The sequence below is a fragment of the Phocoena sinus genome, chromosome 6 (assembly GCF_008692025.1).
Source record: "Phocoena sinus isolate mPhoSin1 chromosome 6, mPhoSin1.pri, whole genome shotgun sequence".
Lineage (NCBI taxonomy): Eukaryota > Metazoa > Chordata > Mammalia > Artiodactyla > Phocoenidae > Phocoena > Phocoena sinus.
The window spans coordinates 83,081,735-83,106,020 of NC_045768.1; the positions used below are offsets into that span (position 1 = coordinate 83,081,735).

Consider the following 24,286-nt stretch of genomic DNA (forward strand, 5'->3'; position numbering starts at 1 on the left):
TATAATTTAAGATTACTGTATTTCCTTACAAGAGGAATGTTTTAACAAATTTTACAGGTGTCAATCAACCTTTGTTCGAATTGGGCACACATCAAATCTAGCATTTTGGGAGTTTTATTTTGGAAGTGAACTTTTAACTATCAATACAAATGCCAAGATACTACACAAAACATCCACAGGAACTTTTTTCATCTTTTTTTGAATGTTCACAAACATTTCCTACATAATCCAACATACAACAGAGAAATGGTACATCTTTTTCTTTCAGTTTGCATACAATGGAAAAACAAGAATATATATATATATTTTACAAAGTTTAACTAACAGACACTACCAAGCTGACAATTTAAGTCTATACGTGAGAAATTATCTAGTAAAAAATAATCAGAATTTATTTAGCATCAGTCACTTCCATAACCAAGTATTATTCTGATTAATAAAACTTGCTGCCATTAGGCTTCTGGTATATACTTATACCAACTACTCCATATCTGTTGTATTGCTCCCCACCTTGGTTCTTCACAATTACAAACAGAAAATCGTTGCAAAGTAGGGGCAAGCATTTGCAAAAACAAACAAAAATCCCCAGCTTATTATAAGCATGAATGTGTGGTGGAATTTCCTCCCAAGCAATGGACTTTCAAATCACTTAAGAAATCACCAGAACTTAATGTGTCAAGATACTTTGCCTAAGTCCAAGAAGAGATGCATTTATTTATATCCAACAGAGGACTGAAAATTAAACTTAGTGTTTAGTTTGGGGGCAGGTTGGGGGGAATTCAGCCATTTGAAAAATGACCGTCTTAAAAAAAAAATGACCACCAAAAATAGGTTCACTAAATTTATTTTAAAAATCATAAAACGTTTCTTACAAAAGAGCATTACATTCTGCACACTGCTCTGAATAGATGCCAGGGACATATGGACTATTGTTACTTTCCCTCCCTGTCCCACCCCCCCCAAATGTTACAGTGATCACAAAGTAAAGTGTTCACAATAATTACATGGGGGGATTTTTTTTTTAAACCACCAACAATGAACAAAAATTAAAATTCACTCACTCTGCTGCTGTTTCAAAATTTCAATGTTAGTTTTTGCACACCCTCCCCCACCCCCCAACCCTGTTTGTAAGGAACTAAAACATTACATCTGGTGAACAGCAAAGATTTCACTACACCTCAAATGCAGAACACCTATGAAGCAGAGGAATGTTGGCTTTTTAAACAGAAGCAGATAAAAAAAAAAAGATGCAGGACTCCTTCAGTTCTTCACTAGTCTTAGAAAAACTTTCCAGAATACTGCTTCACACTATAAAAAAGAAAAAATATCTTGCATTAGAATCCTTCAACATCTGCATACTGCTTCACACTATAAAAGAAAAGAAAAAAAAGTACGAATTAGAATTTTTGTTCTTAACATCTTAATCAACATTAAGACAATTTCAATGCTAAATTAAAATGATAAACATGTCCATTACACAGAGATAAGAATTAAAATATTAGCAATTACAAATTAGAGCAATGTAAAACCCAAGAAAAAAGATTAACAGTAAATCAGACATTAGTAAGCAGAATTAAAATCAAAAGTTGTTAATATTTGGTAGAAAAGACAAAGAAATGTCAGTTAAGGTGTGAAATGCTGCATTTTACAGCACCAATCATTTGTCCTGTAGAGGCATGGCCTGTGCCATATGGCAGACTGTGATTTGTTGTCGATTTAGTTATCTAAAAACAACAAAATCACTAGTCTTCCACACAGAACTAGACCAACATCCACTGAATCTTCTATATTTTCTACAGGCTCTGTATAATTTATAACAAGTGGTTTTGGCAGCAGTTTTCACCAGAGAAATGAGAAGTTTGCTTGGTTAAGGCTTCTTCCAGCAAGATTAGTATTGAATGTCTTCTTTTTTTAGTAAGAAAGCAGAAGAAAATTAAAGCAAAGCTATTAGAATGTTTAGAAGTTAGGTCCCCAAAAGGTTGAGACACCATGGCTTCTAAAAAGAAAAATCAGTTGAGAAGAGAAGCTTTTTAAGGTTTTAGTATGTTTAGGCTAACATAAAGCTAAACAAACTGACCTGTTCTGCAGCAAGTACTGTGCATTTTGTATCTGGTCCTGTGTTCCTGTAATGGTAATGATCCGGTCTTCGGACCCTTCTAAAGGCTCATCAATTTTGATCGACGCTCCTGACTCATGACGGATTTGTTTAATCCGCTGACCACCTTTGCCAATAATAGATCCAGCCAGCTGAAAAGTTTTAAAAACAAGTGTTTATTATATACTTTCAAAGTATTATCCTGTATGTTCAGTGACCATCAAGAGTATTAACTTTGTACAACATATTGACTATGCTGTGCTAATTTAATGCCCCACACTAGTCAAGGTCTGAATTACAATGTAGTTACATCACCCATAGGCACTTCCTTTAATAAATGAACCAGGGGCTCAGAACCCTCCTAACTGCTTTTTAATGGTACTGAACATCTTTTGACAAGGCTTAAACTGGAGAATGACACCTCAGCTGAAGTCCTTGAAACACAATTTTAATCCTAAAATGGAATATTTTTGTTAAAACCTTTTATTAAAAGCCAGGGAACTTAAAATGACTTACTAAATGTCCCTTATAATATTAAAGATACTTACATCTTTGGGAATAGTTACTTGTGTAGTAATAATAGGTCCACCAAGATCACCATATGAGCCACGACCCCCTGCATAGGAATAATCTGATTTAAATAATGAGTATTAAGTTCATTTACAAAGCATGAAATAATATTTGATTTCACAAAGAAGAAAACTTACCATATCCAGAGCCACCCTAAAAACAGAACAGAAAAAAATAGAAAATTACTTCGCCTTCAAAACTTCAGGTGTTTTAACATTAAATTCCCTAGAGTTTAGGAAAGCAAAGTCCTCCCATATCTTCCCTAGTAAGTAAATTTCAAAGACAATCCTCAGGGGAAGAAAAACCATTCAGGTACACAGTATCCCAAGAAACAAAAATGTTATATGGGGGGAAATAAAACACTTATCGATGAGTAAACGAGAATGTTAAAATTATTAGTGACATGAGTAATAAACACCCATGATACTCAACCTGTGGTTCATAAGCCATCTGCCACTCTGATGGGCTCCATGTATCTATTGCAGAGTCCCAGGTTTCATCAGCACTGAAACCAACCTGTGTTAGAGATGAAACTATTAATACGAACCTGCACTATATTTGTCTGAATCACCATTTTTATACGACCAATTACTATTTCACATCTCTTTATACACTGGCAGTAATCAGGTATTTTGGGGGAAACAAAGATGGAACAAGTCTTAATATCCCAGCAAACACCCAAAACAATGATTTAAGTGGCTATCTACAAAAGCCCGTTTGTAAGACAAAATTCCTCAGTTAATAATCTTGAACAAAATCTTAGCTATCCGACTTTAAGACCCCTTTTAGCACTCATAAATATATTGATGAAATATCAAAGTTCTTACCATGCCATCATAACGGTCTCCAGGTCTTCCTCTTCTGTCATAGGCCATTAGATCTCTGCAAGCATAGTACTTGTTGTAATCTCAGCTGGTCACACATATCAAATAAAAACCTACCCCCTCTACCCATAAAGTGCAGCTTCTTGTATGTTAATGTGTGGATGAAAGAAACTTACCCCCCTCTAGGTGGTGGTGGTGGAGGAAGAGGAAGATTCCGAGCTCTGCTACCACCCCGGCCACCTCGTCCAGGAGGAGGTGGAGGAGGTCCTCGACGAGGGCTCATATCATCATAATCTCTTCTGGATGGAGGCATGGGACGCCCACCCCGACCAGGAGGCATTCTGTCAAAACCACCTCTTCCCCGCATGGGAAATCCCACAGGACGTCCACGGCGGTCATCAAACATCATTGTAAAACCACCATAATCATAGGTTTCATCGTAAAAATTGGGATCATAAGGCTGAGCACGTCCTTTAATGGGAGACTGAAACAAAAACATAGCAACTTTATAGACTGAGGAAAAAGCCTTAGTTCACACCAAACATTCTTTTAACAAACAGAACATTTCAAGCCCTTTGTATTTATCCTGGGAGGTACTCGAGATAGGGATAGGAATATATGCAAAGATAGGAAGAATTTTAAAAAAGCATTTCTGTTGAGTTTCAAACAAAAAAAATTGAGTTTTACTGCTTGCGAGGTAAGGATTAACAGCTTTATTTTACCCTTAGAGCTTAAGTAACAGACTACAAACCCCTTTCACATTTCACAATGGGGATTATGAAGAAGTGACCACCCCAAGGGCTGAGGGGATCGGTATCCTGGGTATGCAGTGTAGTACTATAGAGGAACCATAGAAACTTCTTTTGAAGGACCAACGGCTATTAAAAACCTCACCAACAATGTAAAGACAACTCTCCAGATTCTCCCAAAGTATTTCTAAGTTAAAGTGATAGCTAAAAGCAGGGTGATAGAAAATTGTTAGGTGAAGTAAGAGTAAAAGTAAAAGCCATTTGTCTAAATGTTCTCAAAGTACTTTTGAACAAGACATCTGTTTTACAAAATTAAGCACAAATAAAATAAAGCGTTCTGAAGGTACCTCTGATATAAGATCAAGGATGATCTTTATGCACTCTACAACCCTATCAGGTTTTCCTCCAATAAGAACGACTCTGTCAGTGGATTGAGGACAACATTCCTGGAAAAGCTTGATTGTTGTCTGAGTGTTCTGTAACAGATTTACAAAAAAAGCAGCATTAATCAATCATTGATCAATCAGAAAAAAGGAAATGCAGTACAAAACAATGTCCAGGTTTAGACAGATTTCATTTGTATTTCAGTAAAATTTCCCCCCATATAAAAAGCTTGTTAGTAACACTAGGACTTTGTACGATAATTTTTTGGCAAAATAACTTGTATAGCATGGGCAGGCCTTTCTGTCATATTTTAATTAGCAAACTAGATAAACTTAAGGGAGGAAACTCAAAAAGGGGAATGAGAGAAGCCCACGGAACCAAGTCCACATAAAAAGCTATTTTCTAGTAATATGGCAGGAAAAAAGAAAACTATCACTTTACCTCTCGAAGTTCTTTGATTTTAGCACCTTTGACCCCAATAATTCCTCCTGCCAGACTCTGATGAATCAACAGTCTCAACTCGCAGTCAAAGTCGCTTCCTTTATAGTGTTGGTACTGCGGAGGGAGAGTTATAAAATTTTAGTCCCAAATCAAGGATTCCCCAAGAATACACACTTATCTGCTATAAGCATACCAATATACTGTTGCAGTGAGCAACCTGAATTTATATTTCAATAACTTTACCAGTTATGTGCTTATTATCCTCAATAGCCAGGCCCAAAAAGGACATTCTGCACCACCTTAAAAAACTATTTTATTTTCAGGTCCTGCAACACCATACCCACACTGCAGCCATTTAGCATGTCGCTGTTACCACAAAATTATTATTAACATTCAAATAACACCATAATAAAAATGACTGCAAAGCACTTTGCAAATGTAGTTAATTCCCACTGCAGCATGGAGCAGGGTCAACAGTGAGTTGTAAGACCATTCATTTATCATGTTTTTAAGCCTTTTTTCTATAGAGATGGGAAAAGTACGCTATGTTGAAAATAAAATTGATCCTATGGGCCAGGCTCCATACTTCAGTGGGGTTCAATGGCACTATGACATACATTTAAGCATTCCACAGCATCAGATTCGAGCGGGAGCTGGCTGGTTGCAGTGGGTGATGGCAACTGCAGGCCCTGAAAGTAGAAAAATAAGAGTAATAGGTTAAGTGTCTAGTGTGATCAGGCTATTGTCGCATATATTGGTAAAGCTACTACAACATATTTCACATCTATATCATTAACAAGAAACTGCTTATCTACATTAAGAATCAACATACATTGCTTTTCTCTATACACCTAGTAAATAAATTATTACATAAAATTTAAAAATCCTTGAACTAAATCAAACACAGTCCTTTCTGACAGTCCCACAATCATTATTCTAACTCAAAACCTCTAAAACTAAAGCCCATAAAACATATGCTAAACCTCATGAAAGTGTATGGCCACAGGTAGTTCCTATCTACTCCAGTGGCTAGACTACATTTTCAAACAAGTTATGTGGGTATAATAACCCTGCACCTTAAGTGGCAGAGTGCAACACATTGCTGCTACAAAACTGTTATAGCCAATGTCTCTCCACCTCCCCCATTTTGCCTCATTAAAACATCCATTAAGCACCCCCCAACTGCCAAATACATTTTAAAAATGAGCCTACCTCTTCCAAGGTAGGGATGATTTTCTTCAGAATTTCTCCAATTGTTTCAATATCAGCACTGATACTCAATATGCTGTCAAACATCACAAATACCAGATAGTACAAAAAAAAGGTGGAAAAAAAAATGAGTTTTGTGGTCATCACCAGTAGTCAAACAACTTTTACAGAGAAGAACATACAATTATTTAATCCTCCCCATTTAAAGTAGCCTATTTATACATTTTTCACATGCATTTTGTTTTATGCCCAATACAAACATGGTAACATTATTAGGAGACTTGCAGAGAGACAGAGAATGGGCTCTTGGAAGGGCTCAGATTAAGTGGGCAATAAATTGACCAGAACTGAAGCAGAGTTGAATACTTATGTTCCCCGCCACCACTAAGTTAATTAAGGATACCCTCGCTGTTACATTGGTAAAACTGGCACACCTTCTCTTAGGCAAAGTGGGGGAATATGCAAGTGGTGAACATTATATTTGGAGTAAGGTTATGAATACCAGTTAGAAATTAGATCACTAATGGGCTCTGCAAGAAAACAAATACAAATGCGAGACAAAAACAAAGACAACACAAATGAGAAGTGAAGGAAAGTGAACCAGAGTTAGCATTTCATCAGAAAAAATTATGAACAGGCAATGTTGGGAAGCAAGGTGGGCCACAAAGACAGAGCGAGAGACTATTTCGGTAACAATTTGATTTACAATGCAGCAAATATGCAACACTTGAAGCTGTGCTCCTTCCATCGAAATAAAATTAGTGGATCGTTTGGGTGGGCAACTCACGGTAAAAGTTCAGTGACAAAAAGACTTAATGGGGAAAATAAGACAGAAACTTGAAAAACAATACACCGTCTAAAGGGGATACTATTTAATTATATAAAAGGCAGGTAATAAAATACATTTCTCTCTTTCTAATCAGGCAGTGAGGCATAAACTGTTGGGACATACCGCTCGGGGCCACTGCTGTCTGGGACTGAAACACTGGCATTGTACTGCATTGGTCATTGGCGTTCGTGGATGTTGGCATTGGGCATGGGCATTCAATCAGAAGTTGTCAAGTATGGTACCCGTTTGGCAACGAGCACATTTTTGGGCATAGCCAACCAGGGTTTTCACATGGGCGTTCAGGGGCGGATGGGCCAACGTCATGGTGGGCAACGCAGGGGTAAGTCGATCCAGTACATGGGCAACGGAGATATATGGCCAAAAAAACAAGGAGAGGGAAAAGGGGGAAAAGCAATAAATTTTAATTTAATACAAACTATACTCATACTCTCAATTAATGAAACAAGCTTAAGTTGTTCTGAAGACTAACACAATAATGGACTTCTCTATATCTGACTGTGGCTTAACATTTAAGGACCTTTAATGATGGTACTTTTTTTTTTTTAAACAAACAATGTTTCAGTAGCAGGCTGGCTCATGAGGGTAGACACAAAACCTGTCATGACTCGAATTCTTGAGGAAATGGGGAAATTATTAACCCAGATAATTATATAGAACATCTGGATTAAAAGGAAAGAGGTTTATAAAAGACAAAACAAAAATTCCCACACCACCAAAAACCCTAACTGTTAAAAGACTGGTTTCCTGGAGATTTAAAAACGCACTCCTAGATCCTAACAGGCAAGTTTGTAAAATTTAAACAATTTTTCAAGTTCAGTTTACAGTAATCAAGAGGAACATACAAAGATCTGTGACCAAGAGAGAAATGAAAAAATACCAAATAAGTATTCAACACAGTTATTATTTGCCTCAACTTTAGCAAGGAAACATCAAGAGTGTGTACATGAGAAAAAAAATTTAGGAAATCTGGTGTACCCAAGTCCTATAAATATGCTCACTTCTGGTGATACCAACATTTAATGTGTCTAATCACAAGAGTCAACCCACTATAAAATATGAAGACTCAAAACAAATCATCGGCATTGACAAATGGCTTCCCAGTTGTAAGATTAAGTGCCTACTCTATTCTTTACCCATATCTTAATCATGCAACCTTAATTTCTTTGTGCTCCATGTGCAAGCTGTTAAAGAACAGATGGGCAAATTGGAAAAAAAAAAAGGGAATAAAAAATTTGGAGTTTAATCAGCCACCTGCAATGGTTTTCAGTAATACTGTACTTGATTCATACACGGGAAATGGTACAAATTAAGGAGTTTTATATTGTTATTTCTAATTAAGATGTTATCTTGCTTGAAGGTGAATAATTTGGTGTAAAGTTATTAGAAAGGGAGGTTTAATATAGACCACCCCCTGCTCAATCTGGGCGTTGTTAAATCAGGAATGTCAAACCTTGAAAATCATCTATGTAACCAATTATTATAAAAGGCTTGAATCTAGACTATTAAATGATTTCTATGATGCAATTCTTTAATCCTACAAACACATAAACTGAAGCTTCCTGTGTAGTAGTTTAAACTCTTTAATACTTACGTCTGTACGGAGAGCCTTAATATTCTTGCCTCCTTTTCCAATCACTGCCCCAGCATTCTGGAGAAAATAAAAAGAAACTTATTTTGTCTTTTTCTAGAATTATGGTGTCTTCCTACGCTCTTAAGATTTTAGCCAAACACACACCACACATGTCTAACCTCTTTTTTGGTTATAGAGATGAAAATCTATCTGGGGATGTCAAGACCATCAGGTTAGCAAAAACTAAAGAGTCTATGTGCTTTAGGGACTAAACACCAAGGCAGAGCTTTGAAATACTCAGAACATAGTCTAAAACTGAAGCAATAGCACTAACTTTACAATGCCTTTCTTCAAGCCAATTAAATAATTTAAATGCTAGTAGGTACTTTCACATTGTGAGGCGTATTATCAGTCAGGTAAACTGCCAACCAGGATGTTTTCTAATGAATTCACAATGTAATCAGACACAATCTTTAATCCATTAATGCTTTAAGGATCATCCACACCCATCTCCTAGTTCAGCCCTGTAGTAGGCTCACTATGTTAAGGGCTTTCTTTTTAATTGTTGGCAAAATAACACAATTACCATAACCTAGAAAGTCTGTTTAGGAAAAGCCACACAAATCTTTTATATTTTGCAGGCTGTAAGCTTTTGCAAGCTTCCCATAAGGTTCAATCAGAATTTTTCTTAATTCCTACTTAAGAACCACTTTCAAAGTTTCAAGAATAAAATTTATACCTTGCTCTGAAGCAGAATGCGTAATTCAACCATCTCATCAGTGTTTCTAGATCTTTTAAAAGCTTGTTCCTCTTCCATATCTTCAGCAGGGCGTTTACCTAAAATTTAACAGTTCAAATTTCAGAAAGCACCAGCATCTTCAAGGAAGGGTATGTTTAATTACATTTCAATTTTAACCTACAGATTAGAGAAACTTTAAGTCCACTGTTTAAAGGGATTTGTTGCTAATCTTAGGTATGTTTTAAAAAGGCCAAAGGCACTGGTTCTTGGACTTTTAAGCATGAATTTAAGCACTCCATTCCAAATGGTTTTCCAAACACAAGATATTGTGACAACACTTCAAAGGATAAGAAACTTCAAAATGCAAGAAAAATATTAGTTTTACATTTACTGGCTTTCTTTTAATCAGTTTACAGTTACCTATGCAAATGAGTTACTTCTGGTTCATAAATATACGCTCAGATATAACTGACAGAGATCTCAAATTAAACATACAAAGTAATAATGAAATTAACAGAACACCAACAAGAATAAAATTGTTAAAATGTCTTCTCACCAAATTCGCCATTGGTTTCGGTGTTGGGAAAGGTTTCCTCTGGCTGTTCAGTTTCCATTTTCTTGTATTAAAGGGACACACCAATCTGTTGAAAAATAAAGAGGCTAGTACAATTGGTTTATTGAAAAGTAAGCTGTGCATCTTGCTAAATGTTAAAAACAAGGGAAAGTAATGACTGTTTCTAGAACATACCAGTTATTAAATATATCCTTGCAGGGCAGAACTGAAGTGTTCTGGGCGGGACCAACTGACACCCTAGTGCTGCAGTAGCCTATAAAAACCAACACAAATCAGTTTTGCTTTTTTGGTTATTACTGAATACTAATCAACACCAATTTGAACACAACAAACAAAAGATCTATTTCTAAAACTTGCTTCTTTGTTTTAGGGTCTTAAACTTCCAAATGATTGCCTTCAAACACAAAAACACAAGCCAAAAGACCGTATCTGATTCTTTTGTAAAAGGAAAAACACATTTTTAGCCTTTGGATCAAGTCCCACCACAGCAATTAGTTATTTTATATGATAAATACAACGAAAACTAGACACACGTAGGGCATATCGATAAACCCATGAGTCTCACTATTGTTCCCGAAAAATATAAATTTATAAAAAAATATACAAGATTTTTACATTGGGATTTTAAACCGCTTTTGGGTTTCTTTCCATTGGTGACTTGAAAAACTACCTTCTGAAATCTTTAAAGTTTACAAATACAAAAGCGAATTCAAGTCATACCCAACCGGCAGGTCGATAAACCTGCAAAGCTGATACAGGAGCACACCCAAACTGCTAATACTACTCGACTATCCTACAGAACCCCTGAACACCAACACCATCACTAGCGAGTTATTTTACATTACGTTAAAAGCGGTATAACCTCACAATTATACCTCCAACACCACACTGGCGATAGGACTGCAAACAGCCTTTTAGTTCCCCTCTCATGACTGGCAAAAAGCGGCGACCTGCGGCCCCCAGGAATAGCTGAACAGCTTAGAGCTAAAAATCAAGGCCATATTTACGCCTTCCACTCTTCCAATGACCAACTGAAACGCTAACCTGGCCCATCACTCAGTTAAATACTGAGGTGTGGTGGAACATTTGGGTAAAGTGGTTTAACGACCGCAAGCTCTATTTATGAAAATAAACAAGTATCCTTCAGGTCCTTCAGTCACTGTTTCTCAGACCGTGAAAATCGCTAAGTACATGCGTGGCCAGCCGAGCGCAAACATGCCGTTCCCTCTCCAACGCCCGAGACACCGGGATCGGCAACGGCCCAACAACAGGAGTTGAAAAAGCTCCCGAGGCGAGAGCACCAGCGCCGCACCTCTCCTCACCCGGATCCGACAGGAAATGGCGGCCCGCGTAATGGCGACTACGTGCTACTAGGCGGAGCCGAGCGCGGACCCCCCCTCCCCCACCCACCACGCGGTCCCGAGACCTCGTCCCCCGCGCCCTCCCCCCACCGCGGGAGAGACAAAGCAACTGTGGCAGCCCCGACCCTTTCAGCTCGCCTGTTCCCGCGTCGGGCCCAGGCCGGGAGCGCCCAAGTGCGCCGGGACCCACACAAAGAGAGCGGCATTCTCTACCGCCCTCGGGGCCCGCCCGCCGACCCCCTCTCCTTCCCACAAGACCTAGTTCCCAACACTACAAAACTGCACCTCATCCCACCGTCACAAGCCTCACGACTCCCCGAAGCCACCAGTACCGCAGCGCAGACTGCAAACATACGCTCAGGGAAATGGCGGAGGTGGGGGGAGGGGAAACCCGGCAACGTTCCATCCCAGAACAGGCCAACCACCAAGCAGCCCCAACCGCCTCCCTCAAGTGGAGAAACTGGTCTCCGGCCCTCGCCCCCACGCGCCGCTCGCCCAGCCCCATTCCTCACCGGGCAAGGCTACCGTCCCTATGCCGCCGCGCCGCCTCAGCCGGTCACAGCTAGACAGAGAACGAGCGTAGGCCCCCACCGCCCTCCCCGCGCTCTCCTACCCCGCCGCCGGGCCCGATAGGCTGCCCCAGCTACAGTGGTGGCGCGAGGGCGAAGCGATTGGCCCAAGGCCGCGTCAATCAAGGCGCTGGAGGAGGCGACAGCCCCGCCTCCCGCCGGCGCCTCCCTTCAGGCTGTAAGGCCGCTAAGGGCCCGAGAAAAACCAGACTTGGAAAAAGTCAGCGCAGCCTTTAGGGAGGCCAAACCCCTGCCCGAACCCATAATACCCAAGCCCCAATAACCCTAGTTACCTATGGGCCGCAAATAACCGGGAAGTAGGGAAGACGTCGACGTTGGTGCAGCAGAGAAACAGAGAATAATGGCGCCTGCAGTGCTTTCGCCCGTAGAGCCCTCCTCCTTTCTCGTTCGCGCACTCACTAGCTGGGGGGAGGGGGGAAACCTCTCGCGAGAACTAAAGGCTGTCCAGTTCACGCGCACAGGGAGGGGGCGGGTGAAGGGGCGTCTTCGGGGCCCTGAGGAGTCTTCAGGGTTTGGAGGAGGGGCGTGAGTGCGCGGCAAAACGGGCGGGAAGGAGCAAAAAAGGATTAGGGCGCGCGCCGTGGTGGTTCCTGTTCTCACAGTCGCGAGGCCCAGGAACCAGTGTTGCGCGAGGGGAAGGCGGGACGTCCAGGTCGGTGTTAGGCCCAGGCGAATGTCCCCGTTTCCACAGCCCGCATTCGCGTCTCCTTTCTTCCCCCGTGCTCCCCTCTCGCCCGGGCTGCGGGGCGAGTTGTGTGTAACGGGCCGCGGCGCCGTCAGGCGTGGCCTGGGCCGGGGGCGCAGCCGGAGGGTCGCGGCCCGCTATCCGCTGGCGGCCCGGGGTTCCGGGAATTGTTGGCCGTCCCGCTGGGCTGTGGCGGCGAGCCTCGGAGTCCGGGAGAACTCAGTCCCTTTGCTTCCGGCGCTGAGCCTGTACTCCCGGGGTCTTTACAGGGCTCTCCGTTCTGACGAAACCTTTTGTTTTTCCTTTCTTTTTCTTTCTTTCTTTTTTGTTAATGGGACCTGCGATACGAGTATTTTGTAGTGTCGGTGCTGCCGCTACGTGTGAAAAATTTCTGGAAGTATTGCTTTCATATCCTACAATGAATGCAAATCGCAAAATGCGTTGTAGACATCCGCTTTGCGTTCGTTCACCTCTTTAAAGCGCCCACCGTGTGTCAAGGTATTCGGCAGTGATTAAAACAGACTAAAACCCTCGCCCTCAGATATGTTACCGTTCTAGCGTGTTCAGTTTATACTTGCTTTGTGTGCGGTTACTTCTAAGGCCCCTGTGTCAGGCTTTGTTGGTTTCCTTTGTTAAGGCACTTAAGGTCACTCTGAATCGGTGACAAACCTGGGAAATTGCCAGTAAGTAGTACCCAGTATCCACATCCTGACTCAGCTCTCCAGCTCTCACCCATAACCCCAGACTTGTGTTCAAGCATAAAAATGTTATAATTTACATGGGATGTAAACCCACCGCTAGAATACACTTTTTTTTTGTAATTATGAATTTGTGCTGATTCATTCCGCTGTAACTTGATTTTCCTCTTGAATACTTTGCAAATTAGATGTAAACAGCATTTTAAAAAAATGTCTGATTTCCGCCATCTTTTATCTTTTACTTGCTTAATCAGGAAGAGAACTCTAGGAGGAACTGAGAACTTCATGAAGCACCAACATTTACTGGCTGGCAGGATAGTTAACAAATACTGTTAGAGCATACTGTCTGGGATTGTGGAGTTTTTAAAAGGCTCTTTGAGTTGTAATATTTTTTAATGGCCCCACCATGAAGAATATCATAGTCTTGTTGGGAGGTAAAACTTAACTTGTGTTTGGTTTTACGATACGTAGTTTGGATTTTTATTTAATGTTCAGCCAAGAAAATTGAGTGTATGAAGGGGCTGGGGATACTTGGATTGTAGAGATTTAATCTGCCAGTCAGGATTTGCAGCATTTAATTGAATCTGTCATTTAAAACCTGGGACACTTCACTAACACAGATAGGCACATATAGGGGTACTGTACTAATGATGTTTTCTTTCAAGCTAGTATTTCTGTTGCAACCATCATTTTCTGCCTTGATAAACAGTGATGATTGATGGGCAAGAATGCAAAGTAAGCAGCTTTATCTTAAGAACTTATTCCCAGTTTCACTGTCTTCTGACTGGACCCTAACTGCTGAAAGGTCTTATTTCTCTTTTCTAGGTGCCATTGTCAGGTTTTGTTTGTTTGTTTTTTTCTTTTTTCTTTTTCTACTTGTTTTCTTCCTTGCCTCTTTTAATTTGCTTTATAGGTTTACTGTTTAAATAACAAGAAAGTCTGTTTTTTCCACCATTTTCATTCAGGGACTTGCTAGCTTGAGGAAAGTCTGTCTTTTCACCATCCTTTCATTCTCTATTTTCAGCCAAACTGTTACATCTGTGCTCATTCAAGAACTTACCAACTTGGTTGATACATTGTGGCTCCTGTGTTGAGTAAATAATTGTATGATTATTTGGATTCCTGATGAATTTAGAGCTAGTATTACTTAGCTTGTGGGATTTACTTTAGATAAACTAATATAATTGAGATTGTACACGAGCAAGCTGGATGATTACTTAAAATTTTAAGTTTGTGCCAGACCTTGTGCTGGCAGTTTAATGCTTATTACAGTTCAGCTAGTAAATTGTGGTTAAGAAAAAGTTAAGGAACACGTCTAAGGTCACATAGCAGAAATGGGATTCAGACTCCTAAACCTATTCTCTGTCTTTTCCTTACATTAGGTTATGGAGGATCCACAAACAGCTCCACTAATTACTTCTTTCTGATTTCAGTCATTAAATATAAATTTTTTTCCCATAATTTTCAGAGTGCCTTCTCAAAATTCTGGGGTTACCTTAAACTCATCCCCAAGGAGTTAAAACACAGACTCACCTGTATTTTTTAGATGAAGACAGTGGAAACATGGACTGGTTATAACTTGAGTATTTGTTAGTGCTTTTAAGTCTTAGCTATTTATTGAATGCCACATACAATGTCCAAAAGGATGGTATCAATACTTCTGCCTCTTTTTCTATTTTTTAAAAAATTGAAATATGTGAGGCTGACTGAAAAGTAACATAAATCAAATTTGCCTAAGTCTTAGTGGCAAATGATAGAATTTTCTGACTCTATTCTCTTCTGCTCAGTTCCTGCAGTCAAGATTAGAATGTAGATTAGTGTGGTCAGCCAAGTTTAGCAAGCACAAGATGTAAATCAATTTTTAAAAAACATTTTTTTCATGATTATAAAATTAATGGAGATTAAGATGTATGTAGTTTTACATCTGACCTTTTCTCCTAACAGAATAAAAATATGAACATATTTTCATGTCATTAAATAGTACTTAAAAATGTTTTTTCAGAAGACTATTTCATGGATCCAATGTAATATATTTAATTTAAAAAAATTTTTTTTACTGTTGTTGAACATTTAGATTGTTCCTGTTTTTTTTCCAAACTGTAAAAGCACAGTGATAAACACTCTGGCACATAAAATCTTTGTCCTCATTTCTGATTATTTTCTTAAGATTAAGTTTTGAAATCATACAGTGTGAACATTTTTTAATGTACAATTTCAACAACGTATACTTTTTCATATTTTTTTCTTGGACAGTGATGTTCTTGAGGATCAGGGGCTGTTCTTTATGTATGAGCAGATGAGAAGTTGTGCTGCTATAGCAAACACCTCCCCTGAGTTGCTTCTACCTGCGGTGACTATGGTTACTCAGTTTCTCAAGAAAGGGAGGAACAAAAACCTTAGGAATTCTCTTGAAGAAGTAGATGCAAGTAATACAATTTACTAAATTATTAAGGGGCTCGGTTATTGAAACCCAGTCTAAACTTTGTAATCCCACATGATAATAGTTTTTCCATTTAATTAAAAAATTTAATAAGCTTTTCTTTTTTACCTGTAGGAAAAAAAAATCCTATTATATGTAGAAACATCTTATTGAAATTGTTTTTAACATGCAGTTGTGGGGAGTAAACCATGTTTCAGATCAATATGCCCTCCACTTTACTTACTTTGCTGTTAAATGAAGAATTCTATGTAGCAAATGTGCATTTAGTTATAACATTATTATAAAATTGTAGTATATCATGTAGCTCTGGAAGTGGAAATTTAAATCCTAGAAGGTAGTATTTGGAGAAAATTATTAATTAGAACTGCCACATGTTTATAGAACAATTTCACTGTGGTTCATTGAGCACTGTTTCTCAGAATTTGTCCCAACTATCATCTGAAAGGAGTTTTGTCACTTGCCGAATGCAACAACACAAACAAGGAAGTGCGTGTTTGAGATAACTACAAAATTAAAAAAATAAAATAAATGAATACATAAGCCTTAAAATATCAGTTTGTAATATTTAAAAATTTAAAAAAACTTTTATGTCATATTTTAGTAGAGTTTTAGCAAAAGGAAAAGTACTTAATGATAACACTGTTTTGAAGCTGTTACAAAGATAGATGCAGTAGGTGATGTGTTTCTTTGATTTGACTTAGTAAAGGAAATAATTTAGAATATACTAGGTGAGCTTGTCGTTTAAATGAGATCTGAGAAAAGTCTGTTCATTGTAATAGTGTAGTGCTCTTATAGAATGGCCATTTATGAATGAGTTTTATAGTTTATATGCAAGTGGGTATATGTAAATGAGGGACTGGCTTTACTTTCTCTTTTAAGTCGAACAGGGTCTAGAAAATGATATAGAAATGGAGGTTAGCAGAATTTCGTTCTTCGTCTGCTACCATGTATGATCTGTATGTCTTAATCTTCATGCCTGTTACATTCTCACCCAAATGGATGACAATCCCTACCCTTTCTATCATAAATGACTATTTTGAGGTTTAGATAATATTACAGATGTAAAAGTATGTATTTTGAAAAAGTTAAAAATCTTACAAATAAGAGGTTTTAATTTTTATTAAACCTTTTTCTTCAGTTCTCTGTTTAAACAGCTGTACTGCTGGGATATAGAATTAACACCACTGAAATTCCTTTCTTTCATTTTCTATCCAGCCTTGACCTTTTCAGTTCACAATCAATCAGTCTTTCTTTTTTATTGGTTCCTTCATCCTCCTAGAAGTACTGACAGTATTAACTCCTACTGTTTAACAGGTTCAGGTAGAAAATAGCATTTGTGTTAAATGGCTGCATATAATAATTTAGGGGTATATACTGTATACACCGAGTAATTTATAGTACAAAACATTCTGCAAACAACTTAATTAATTGTGGCATTTATACTTGATAATTCATTTAAATAATTATAACTCTACTGAAAGTACACTGTCTTGATTTCAGTTTACTTAATGACTGTCATCTCATTACTACAACACCTCTGCCAATTAGACTAGGCCCATTTGCCAGTGCTCTAGTGTTTAAATTTTAGTGGAGAAAGTAAGGTAACTTACTATTGAATGAGCACACCTAAGAGCCTTGGATCTAGCTTAATTTTTGAGGTTAAAAAAATGACAACAGATGCGATAAAGTAGCACTTGGGAATCTTAGGTTATAGAAGTACAGATCTCTGTCTTGAGGATAAGATGTCACTCAGCTGTGGCCTCATAATATCATGCTTGGGGATTTTAACATGCCTTATTTTAATTAATTTCATGCTTCGATGTTATTTTGTTTTAGGGTCATCTTTTAAGCATGCAGCTGAACTTAGTTTTTTCAATTTGAGAGTATCTTTTAACAGGTGAGTTAATCTATGTTCATTATGATTGCTGATATATTTAGACTTATTTCTACCACCTTGTTTATTCTTTCTATTTATAGTGCTTGCCAGTTCCTTTTGTGCCTTCTTTTGGATTGTTTTCTTTATTCTGTGTTTTCCTCAGCAAGTTTGAAAATTAGTTATTAAATATCTGTCCTTTTGGTGTTTGTCTTCAGTATTTTTATTGAGGATATAATTTACATTCAGTAAAATTCATGTTCTTTTTTGTATATAGTTCTATGAGTTTTGACAAACATTAGTCACATCATCGCTGCCACCTGTTTCTATAGTGTTGCCTTTTCCATAATGCCATCTTGGACTTTTACAGTGTTTGTCTGGCTTCTTTTACTTAGCTTGCTGCATTTAACATTTGTCTTAGTCTATTTGGGCTATTGTGACAAAATAGCATAAACTGGGTGGTTGATAAACAACAGAGATTTATTTCTTTGGAGACTGGGAAGTCCAAGGTCAAGGTGATGGCAGATTTAGTGGGTGTCTGATGAGAACATGCTTCTTGGTTCTTAGATGACAGTCTTTTTACAGTAACCTCCCATGGCAGAAGGGGTAAGTAGCTGTGTGGAGATGTCTCTACTGTTTATTTATTTTTTTGTTATTGGGTTGTAAGTTTTTTTTTTTAATTAATATCTTTTCAAAATTCTGACTTTATTTTTATTTATTGATTTATTGATTTATTTTGGCCATGCTGCACGGCATGTGGGATCTTAGTTCCCCAACCAGGGATCGAACCCGTGTTCCCTGTAGTGGAAGCACAGAGTCTTAACCACTGGACTGCCAGGGAAGTCCCATGAGGGCTTCATTCTCATAATATAAACACTTCGCAAAGGCCCCATCTCCTAATGCCATCACATTGGGCATTAGGATTTCAACATATGAATTTTCTGAGTGATACCATCTGTAGCAATATTCATCCATGTTATTGCATCTATTAGTTTATTCCTTTCTATTACTGAATAGTATTCCATTGTAATGATGTACAACAATTTGTTAATCCATTCACCAGTTGAAGGACATGTGGGTTGTTTCTAGTTTTTTGGTGATTATGAAAAAAGCTGCTATAAATGTTCACATAGAGATTTTTAATGAGTATACGTTTTCATTTCTCTTGAGTAAATACCTAGTAATGCTGGGTTGTATGGTGAGTTTAACTTTGTAAGAAAATGCTAAACTGTTTTCCTTCCTAAGAAACTGCTAAACTGTTTTTTAAAGTGGCTGTGTCATTTTGCTTTCCCACCAGCAATGTATGAGAATTCCAGTAGTTGGTATTGTCAGTTATTTTTTATTTTAGCTATGCTAATAGATGTGTAATATCACACTGTGATTTCAATTTTGCATTTCCTTAATGTCTTACTCGTTATCTGCATATCTTTTGGTGAAATGTCTATTCAAATCTTTTGTTCCTTTTAAAATTAGTTTGTCTTCCTATTGAATTTTAGAATTCTTTATATAGTCTGGATATAAGTCTTTTGTCAATTATGTATTTCTCCCAGTCTGTGGCTTGTCTTTGTGTGTGTTTGGCTTGTCTTTATACTCTTAACAGTGTCTTTCACAGAGCAGAATTTTAAAATTTTGGTGAAGCTCAGTTTATTAATTTCTTTTATGGATTATGCTTCTGGTGTTGTATCTAAGAACACTGTTAAGAAACCAAGATCACAAAGATTTTTCTCCTAACTTTTCTTCCCCTTTAAAAAAAATTGAGGTATAATTGACATATAACCTTTTAGTTTCAGGTATACAACATAATAATTTGATATTTGTATACGTTGCAAAATGATCACCACAGTAAATCCAGTTAACATCCATCACCACTTAGTTACAAAAAAATTTTTTTTCTTGTGATGAGAACTTTTAAGATCTACTCTCTTAGCAACTTTTAGATATGCAATATAGTATTTTAACTACAGTGACCATGCTGTACATTACATTTCCATGACTTACTGATTTTATAACTGGAAGTTTGTACCTTGTGACCCCCTGCACCCATTTTGCCCACCCCCACCCCTTACCTCTTGCGGCTACGAATCTGTTCTCTCTTATCTATGAGCTTGGTTTATTTTTTCTCCTAACTTTTCTTATAGATGTTTTATAGTTTTAGTTTTCACATTTAGGTCTGTGGTCCATTTAACTTTTATATATGATGTGAGGTATTGGTTGAGGTTCATAGTTTTGCATATGGATGCTCAGTTGTTTTAGCATCATTTGTTCAAAAGACTATCCTGTTTCCTTTGAAATGCCTTTGCAAAATCAATTGACTATATATGAATGGGTCTATTTTCTAGGCTGTCTTCTCTTCCCATTGACTGATATGTTAATCCTTTTGCCAATACTTCACTGTCTCGATTACTGTAGTTTATACTAAGTCTTGAACTCAGTGTGAGTCTCCAACTTTTTGTTTTCTGAAATTACCTTGGCTATTCTAGTTTCTTTGCCTTTCCATGTAAATCTTAGAATCAGCTTGCCATTCTTTTTTTTTTTTTTTTTTTTTGCGGTACGCGGGCCTCTCACTATCGTGGCCTCTCCCGTGGCGGAGCACAGGCTCCGGACGCGCAGGCTCAGCGGCCATGGCTCACGGGCCCAACCGCACCGGGGCACGAACCCGTGTCCCCTGCATCGGCAGGCGGACTCTCAACCACTGCGCCACCGGGGAAGCCCCAGCTTGCCATTCTTTAAAAAAAAAAATGCTGGGATTTTGAATGGAATTGCATTGAATCTATATATCTGTTTGGGGAGAATTGAAACTTGATCATAGAGTCTTCAACACAGCATATCTCTTCATTTGTCTAGGTTGTCTTTGATTTCTTTCAACAGTATTTTGTAGTTTTCAGCATATACATCCTGCACATATTTTGTTAGATTTAAGTTTTGAGGGCTACCGTAAATTGTACTCTTTGTTCATTGCTCGTACAGTCAAGTCTCATTATTCCTCGTAGTTATGTTCTATATAAAGTCCCTGTGAACACTGAATTAGGGAATACTGAACTATTGTTCCTAGGGGAAAGACAAGGTTAGGTTCCTGTGAGCCTCTGGTCATGACATTTTCACCAACTGATTAGTACATAACCTTGTTTTATTTGTGTTTCTGTTTAAAGACACTTTATTCACTATATGTTGTTGATTCATTAACTGAACTTATGACCAGTGGCACTATAACTAATGCCTGAATGAAGCTTAATCTAACACACAGATTTTACATATGACACATCTCACACAGTTTTCTTATGCTTTGGAACACTAGACAGCGCTTCAGAAGTATGCTACGGGGCTGTTTTAAATAGTGAAATCATCAACAAAAAGCACAAAAGTGTGAAAATGTGGCACAAGAGCACAAAAAAGACACTTGCGTCTTGCTAACTCATTTATCAGGTGATATAGCTTCTTTGTACATTCTTTGGCATTTTTTCATAAACATTCATGTCATCTGCAAATAGAGGTAATTTTATTTTTTCCTTTTTTTCCTCCTCTACTTCCCTCTTGATTTTTCTCTCTTTCTAAAAAATTATGGTAAAAAACATATAACATAAATTTACCCTCTTATGTGGGATAGGGATGCCACAGTCTTAAATGTCTTAAAGAATCGTCTGATCAATCTTGTTTTTAGAGTACCCTTTACTTCCAGGCATACTTAGTATTGCCCTTTGTGGGTTCTGGGTTTTTATATCAGCCATTCTTTTTTTTTTTTTTTTTTTTTGCGGTACGCGGGCCTCACTGCTGTGGTCTCTCCAGACGCACAGGCTCAGCGGCCATGGCTCACGGGCCCAGCCACTCCGCGGCATGTGGGATCTTCCCGGACCGGGGCACGAACCCACGTCCCCTGCATTAGCAGGCAGACTCTCAATCACTGCGCCACCAGGGAAGCCCTATCAGCCATTCTTAATGCCACCTTAGAATTCAACTTTCTAGTGTCTGCTAAATCATGTACTAATCTGTTTGCTTTCCAGTTTCCAAAATTTGTTGCCATTGTTTCTTCTCCCATTTTCTTTGTTCTTAGAATTTTATGGCTTTTAAAAAATCTATTATCTGAGTTTTGCGGGGATTATAAAAATGTTTTTTCAATCTTTCATTTTTACCCTTAAACACATAATTTTTATATTTTTCTTATAAAATAGTAAACATAATCAGAATCTCTATTATCCTCCTTGACAAAACATAATACCTTAACTTCCCTCTGAATTCTTTGTATTTTCTACATTTTTGTTACCTCAAATTTTAGATCCAGCTTGTTGAATCTTAAGATTTAAAAAAAAAAAGATTTTTTTCTTTGTCCTTGATGTTTTACAGTTTACCATGCTATGTTTACAGGTTGATTTTTACACTTGTTGTTTAGCAGTATTGAGCTTTTACACCCTACAGAATCATATCTTTCTTGAATTTTAGAAAAATTTCAACCATTATTCTTTATTTTTTTATTATGAAAAAATTTCACTTTTATTTATATATATTTTTCTAGTTTTATTGAGAAATAATTGGCATACATCACCATATAAGTTTAAGGTGTATAGTATTTACATATACTGTGAAATGATTACTGCAACAGATTAAGCTAACATCCATCATCTCATATAGATAAAAAGGTAATTGGGCTTCCCCAGTGGTGCAGTGGTTAAGAATCCACCTGCCAATGCAGGGGACACGGGTTCAAGCCCTGGTCCGGGAAGATCCCACATGCCACGGAGCAACTGAGCCCGTGTGCCACAACTACTGAGCCTGCACTCTAGAGCTCGTGAGCCACAACTTCTGAGCCCATGTGCCACAACTACTGAAGCCCACGCACCCAGAGCCTGTGCTCCAAAACAAGAGAAGCCGCTGTGATGAGAAGCCCGTGCACTGCAAGGAAGAGCAGCCACCGCTCACTGCAACTAGAGAAGGCCTGTGGGCAGCAACAAAGACCCAACACAGCCAAAAAAAAAAGAAAAAGGAAAAGAAAAAATAAATTCTCCTTGTGATGAGAACTCTTAGGATCTAATGTCTTAACAACTTCCATATATATCGAACAGCAATGTTAACTACAGTCATCATGTTGTGCATTACATCCCTATTACTTGTTTATCTTATAATTGGAAATTTGTTCCTTTTGACCACCTTTAACCATTATCTTAAAAAAAAACAAAACTGTTTCCTTCACCTCTTCTATTTTCTTCTGAAACTGTGATTACTTCAGTGTAGAAGCCTGTTTTCCCTACTTAGCCTTTTTCCCCCTTCTTTGCTTAATTTCTTAAATTTTCATACTCTGTTCTATGTAATTTCCAAAGTGTAAGTTTTTTCTTCATTTGTTTTTAGCCTTTTGTTTATCCCATCTACTGAGTTTTAAATTTCTGAGGCTGTTTCCCATTTCTAAGATGTCCAATTGATACTTTTCATAAATGCCTGTTACTGTTTAATTATCATCTATTCTTCTTTAAGGATTAGTCCTACTTTTAAAGTGTATTTAGTATGCTCAAAGACATTTAAAAAATATTTAAGATTATTTTAAAAATATTTAAAATTCTTCATTTAAAAACAGATTTATCTAGGTATAAATTCTCCTGTTAGTTGTGTCTGCTGATGTGGCTTATGGTGGTGATTTTCCTTAAATATGTTATAATTTTGGTTTGAGAGCTCATGTTGGATAGAGGTTTTTCCCATGTGTGTTTTTCCCTTTTGTGTTTTTTTGGAGTTGCTTCAACCTGACCCTCTGGCTGGCATAACTCTAGATCAGCTGTGTCATTAGAGACTTGGGTTTTTATGTGAATAGCCTAGTTCTGGACCATGCTATATGTACTATACAAGTTATGTAGGCCTCATTTCCTTTCTTAGGTTATCTCTGTTTCCTCCATAGGCCATAGGTAGGTATTGAGTGGAAGATTTTTTTGGCCCAGTTCTAGCAAGTAGTCTGTTCTGGTCTTCTGACCTATAATTGGCACACTGGACCCTTAAACGTAAAGCCGTGGAGCTTTAGCCTGAAGTCTCCTTTTCCTGGTGGCTTTAAATCAGCACTAAAACTCTAGGTTTCTCCTCTGTTCCTAGCCCACAAGACTTTTTAAAAAATTAATTACTTATTTTTTATTTTTGGCTGAGTTGGTTCTTTGTTGTGTGCGGGCTTTTCTCTAGTTGCGGCGAGCGGGGGCTGCTCTTCGCTGAGGTACACGGGCTTGTCATTGCGGTGGCTTCTCTTGTTGTGGAGCATGGGCTCTAGGCACGTGGGCTTCAGTAGTTGTGGCTCGCAGGCTCTAGAGCACAGGCTCAGCAGTCATGACCCACGGGCTTAGTTGCTCCATGGCATGTGGGATCTTCCTGGACCAGGGCTCAAACCTGTGTCCCCTGCATTGGCAGGCAGAGTCTTAACCACTGTGCCACCAGGGAAGCCCTGGCCCACAAGATTTTACTCTTTGTTATTGAGTGTAGCTATGTATTTAAAGTTTTATCTAGTTTCTTGTATATCTTTCTAGAGGTCCTTTATGTATAAAGTAAATAAGAATGTGCTTATTTTCCTTTCTTTTGTACACAAAAGTTAGCACACTGTGTTTTGCTTTTTTTAGCCAGAAGGTAGAAAATATTTCCATTTGATAAATCAGAGGACTCATGTAGAGATTGTTGG

The 24,286-nt window shown here is 38.1% G+C and overlaps 2 protein-coding genes across 16 annotated transcripts in view; one reads left to right on the top strand and one right to left on the bottom strand.

The window, feature by feature from the left end:
- On the bottom strand, positions 1 to 12,497 carry HNRNPK (heterogeneous nuclear ribonucleoprotein K). Of its 14 annotated transcripts, none has more exons than XM_032634202.1 (17): positions 12,229 to 12,497; positions 10,180 to 10,258; positions 9,988 to 10,072; positions 9,432 to 9,529; positions 8,714 to 8,770; positions 7,225 to 7,268; positions 6,276 to 6,348; positions 5,681 to 5,752; positions 5,064 to 5,177; positions 4,586 to 4,714; positions 3,666 to 3,973; positions 3,493 to 3,547; positions 3,098 to 3,181; positions 2,803 to 2,818; positions 2,644 to 2,726; positions 2,078 to 2,247; positions 1 to 1,368 (listed from the first exon to the last, which is right to left on the bottom strand). In XM_032634202.1, the coding sequence occupies exons 3-17, from the start codon at positions 10,043 to 10,045 to the stop codon at positions 1,335 to 1,337; spliced, it is 1,395 nt and encodes a 464-aa protein (XP_032490093.1). In that variant the 5' UTR covers positions 10,046 to 10,072; positions 10,180 to 10,258; positions 12,229 to 12,497; the 3' UTR covers positions 1 to 1,334. The 14 variants fall into 14 exon arrangements, 12 of the variants coding, with proteins under 12 accessions (XP_032490093.1, XP_032490097.1, XP_032490098.1 ...); XM_032634206.1 differs by having other exon boundaries at positions 1 to 1,308; positions 12,229 to 12,363; XM_032634207.1 differs by lacking the exon at positions 12,229 to 12,497 and adding an exon at positions 11,879 to 11,999 and having other exon boundaries at positions 1 to 1,308.
- The window catches only part of RMI1 (RecQ mediated genome instability 1), a 17,330-nt gene continuing 5,515 nt past the window's right edge, over positions 12,472 to 24,286 (top strand). Inside the window, exons 1-2 of one of the 2 annotated variants that reach the window (XM_032634199.1) lie at positions 12,472 to 12,608; positions 17,616 to 17,676. The gene's annotated coding sequence lies outside the window, so the exon portion shown is untranslated. Of the gene's footprint in view, positions 12,609 to 13,040; positions 13,140 to 17,615; positions 17,677 to 24,286 lie in introns of those variants that run through there. The other variant, XM_032634200.1, reaches the window with a different exon arrangement.

Bases quoted from the DNA above. Each gene is read 5' to 3' on its own strand.
- HNRNPK (XM_032634202.1), bottom strand. From the start codon at position 10,045: ATGGAAACTGAACAGCCAGAGGAAACCTTTCCCAACACCGAAACCAAT. The intron at 7,269-8,713 runs GTAAGTATTAAA...TGACCAATGCAG, and splicing joins TTAAGGCTCTCCGTACAGAC to TACAATGCCAGTGTTTCAGT. The intron at 1,369-2,077 runs GTCAGTTTGTTT...TTTCTTTTATAG, and splicing joins CAGTACTTGCTGCAGAACAG to TGTGAAGCAGTATGCAGATG.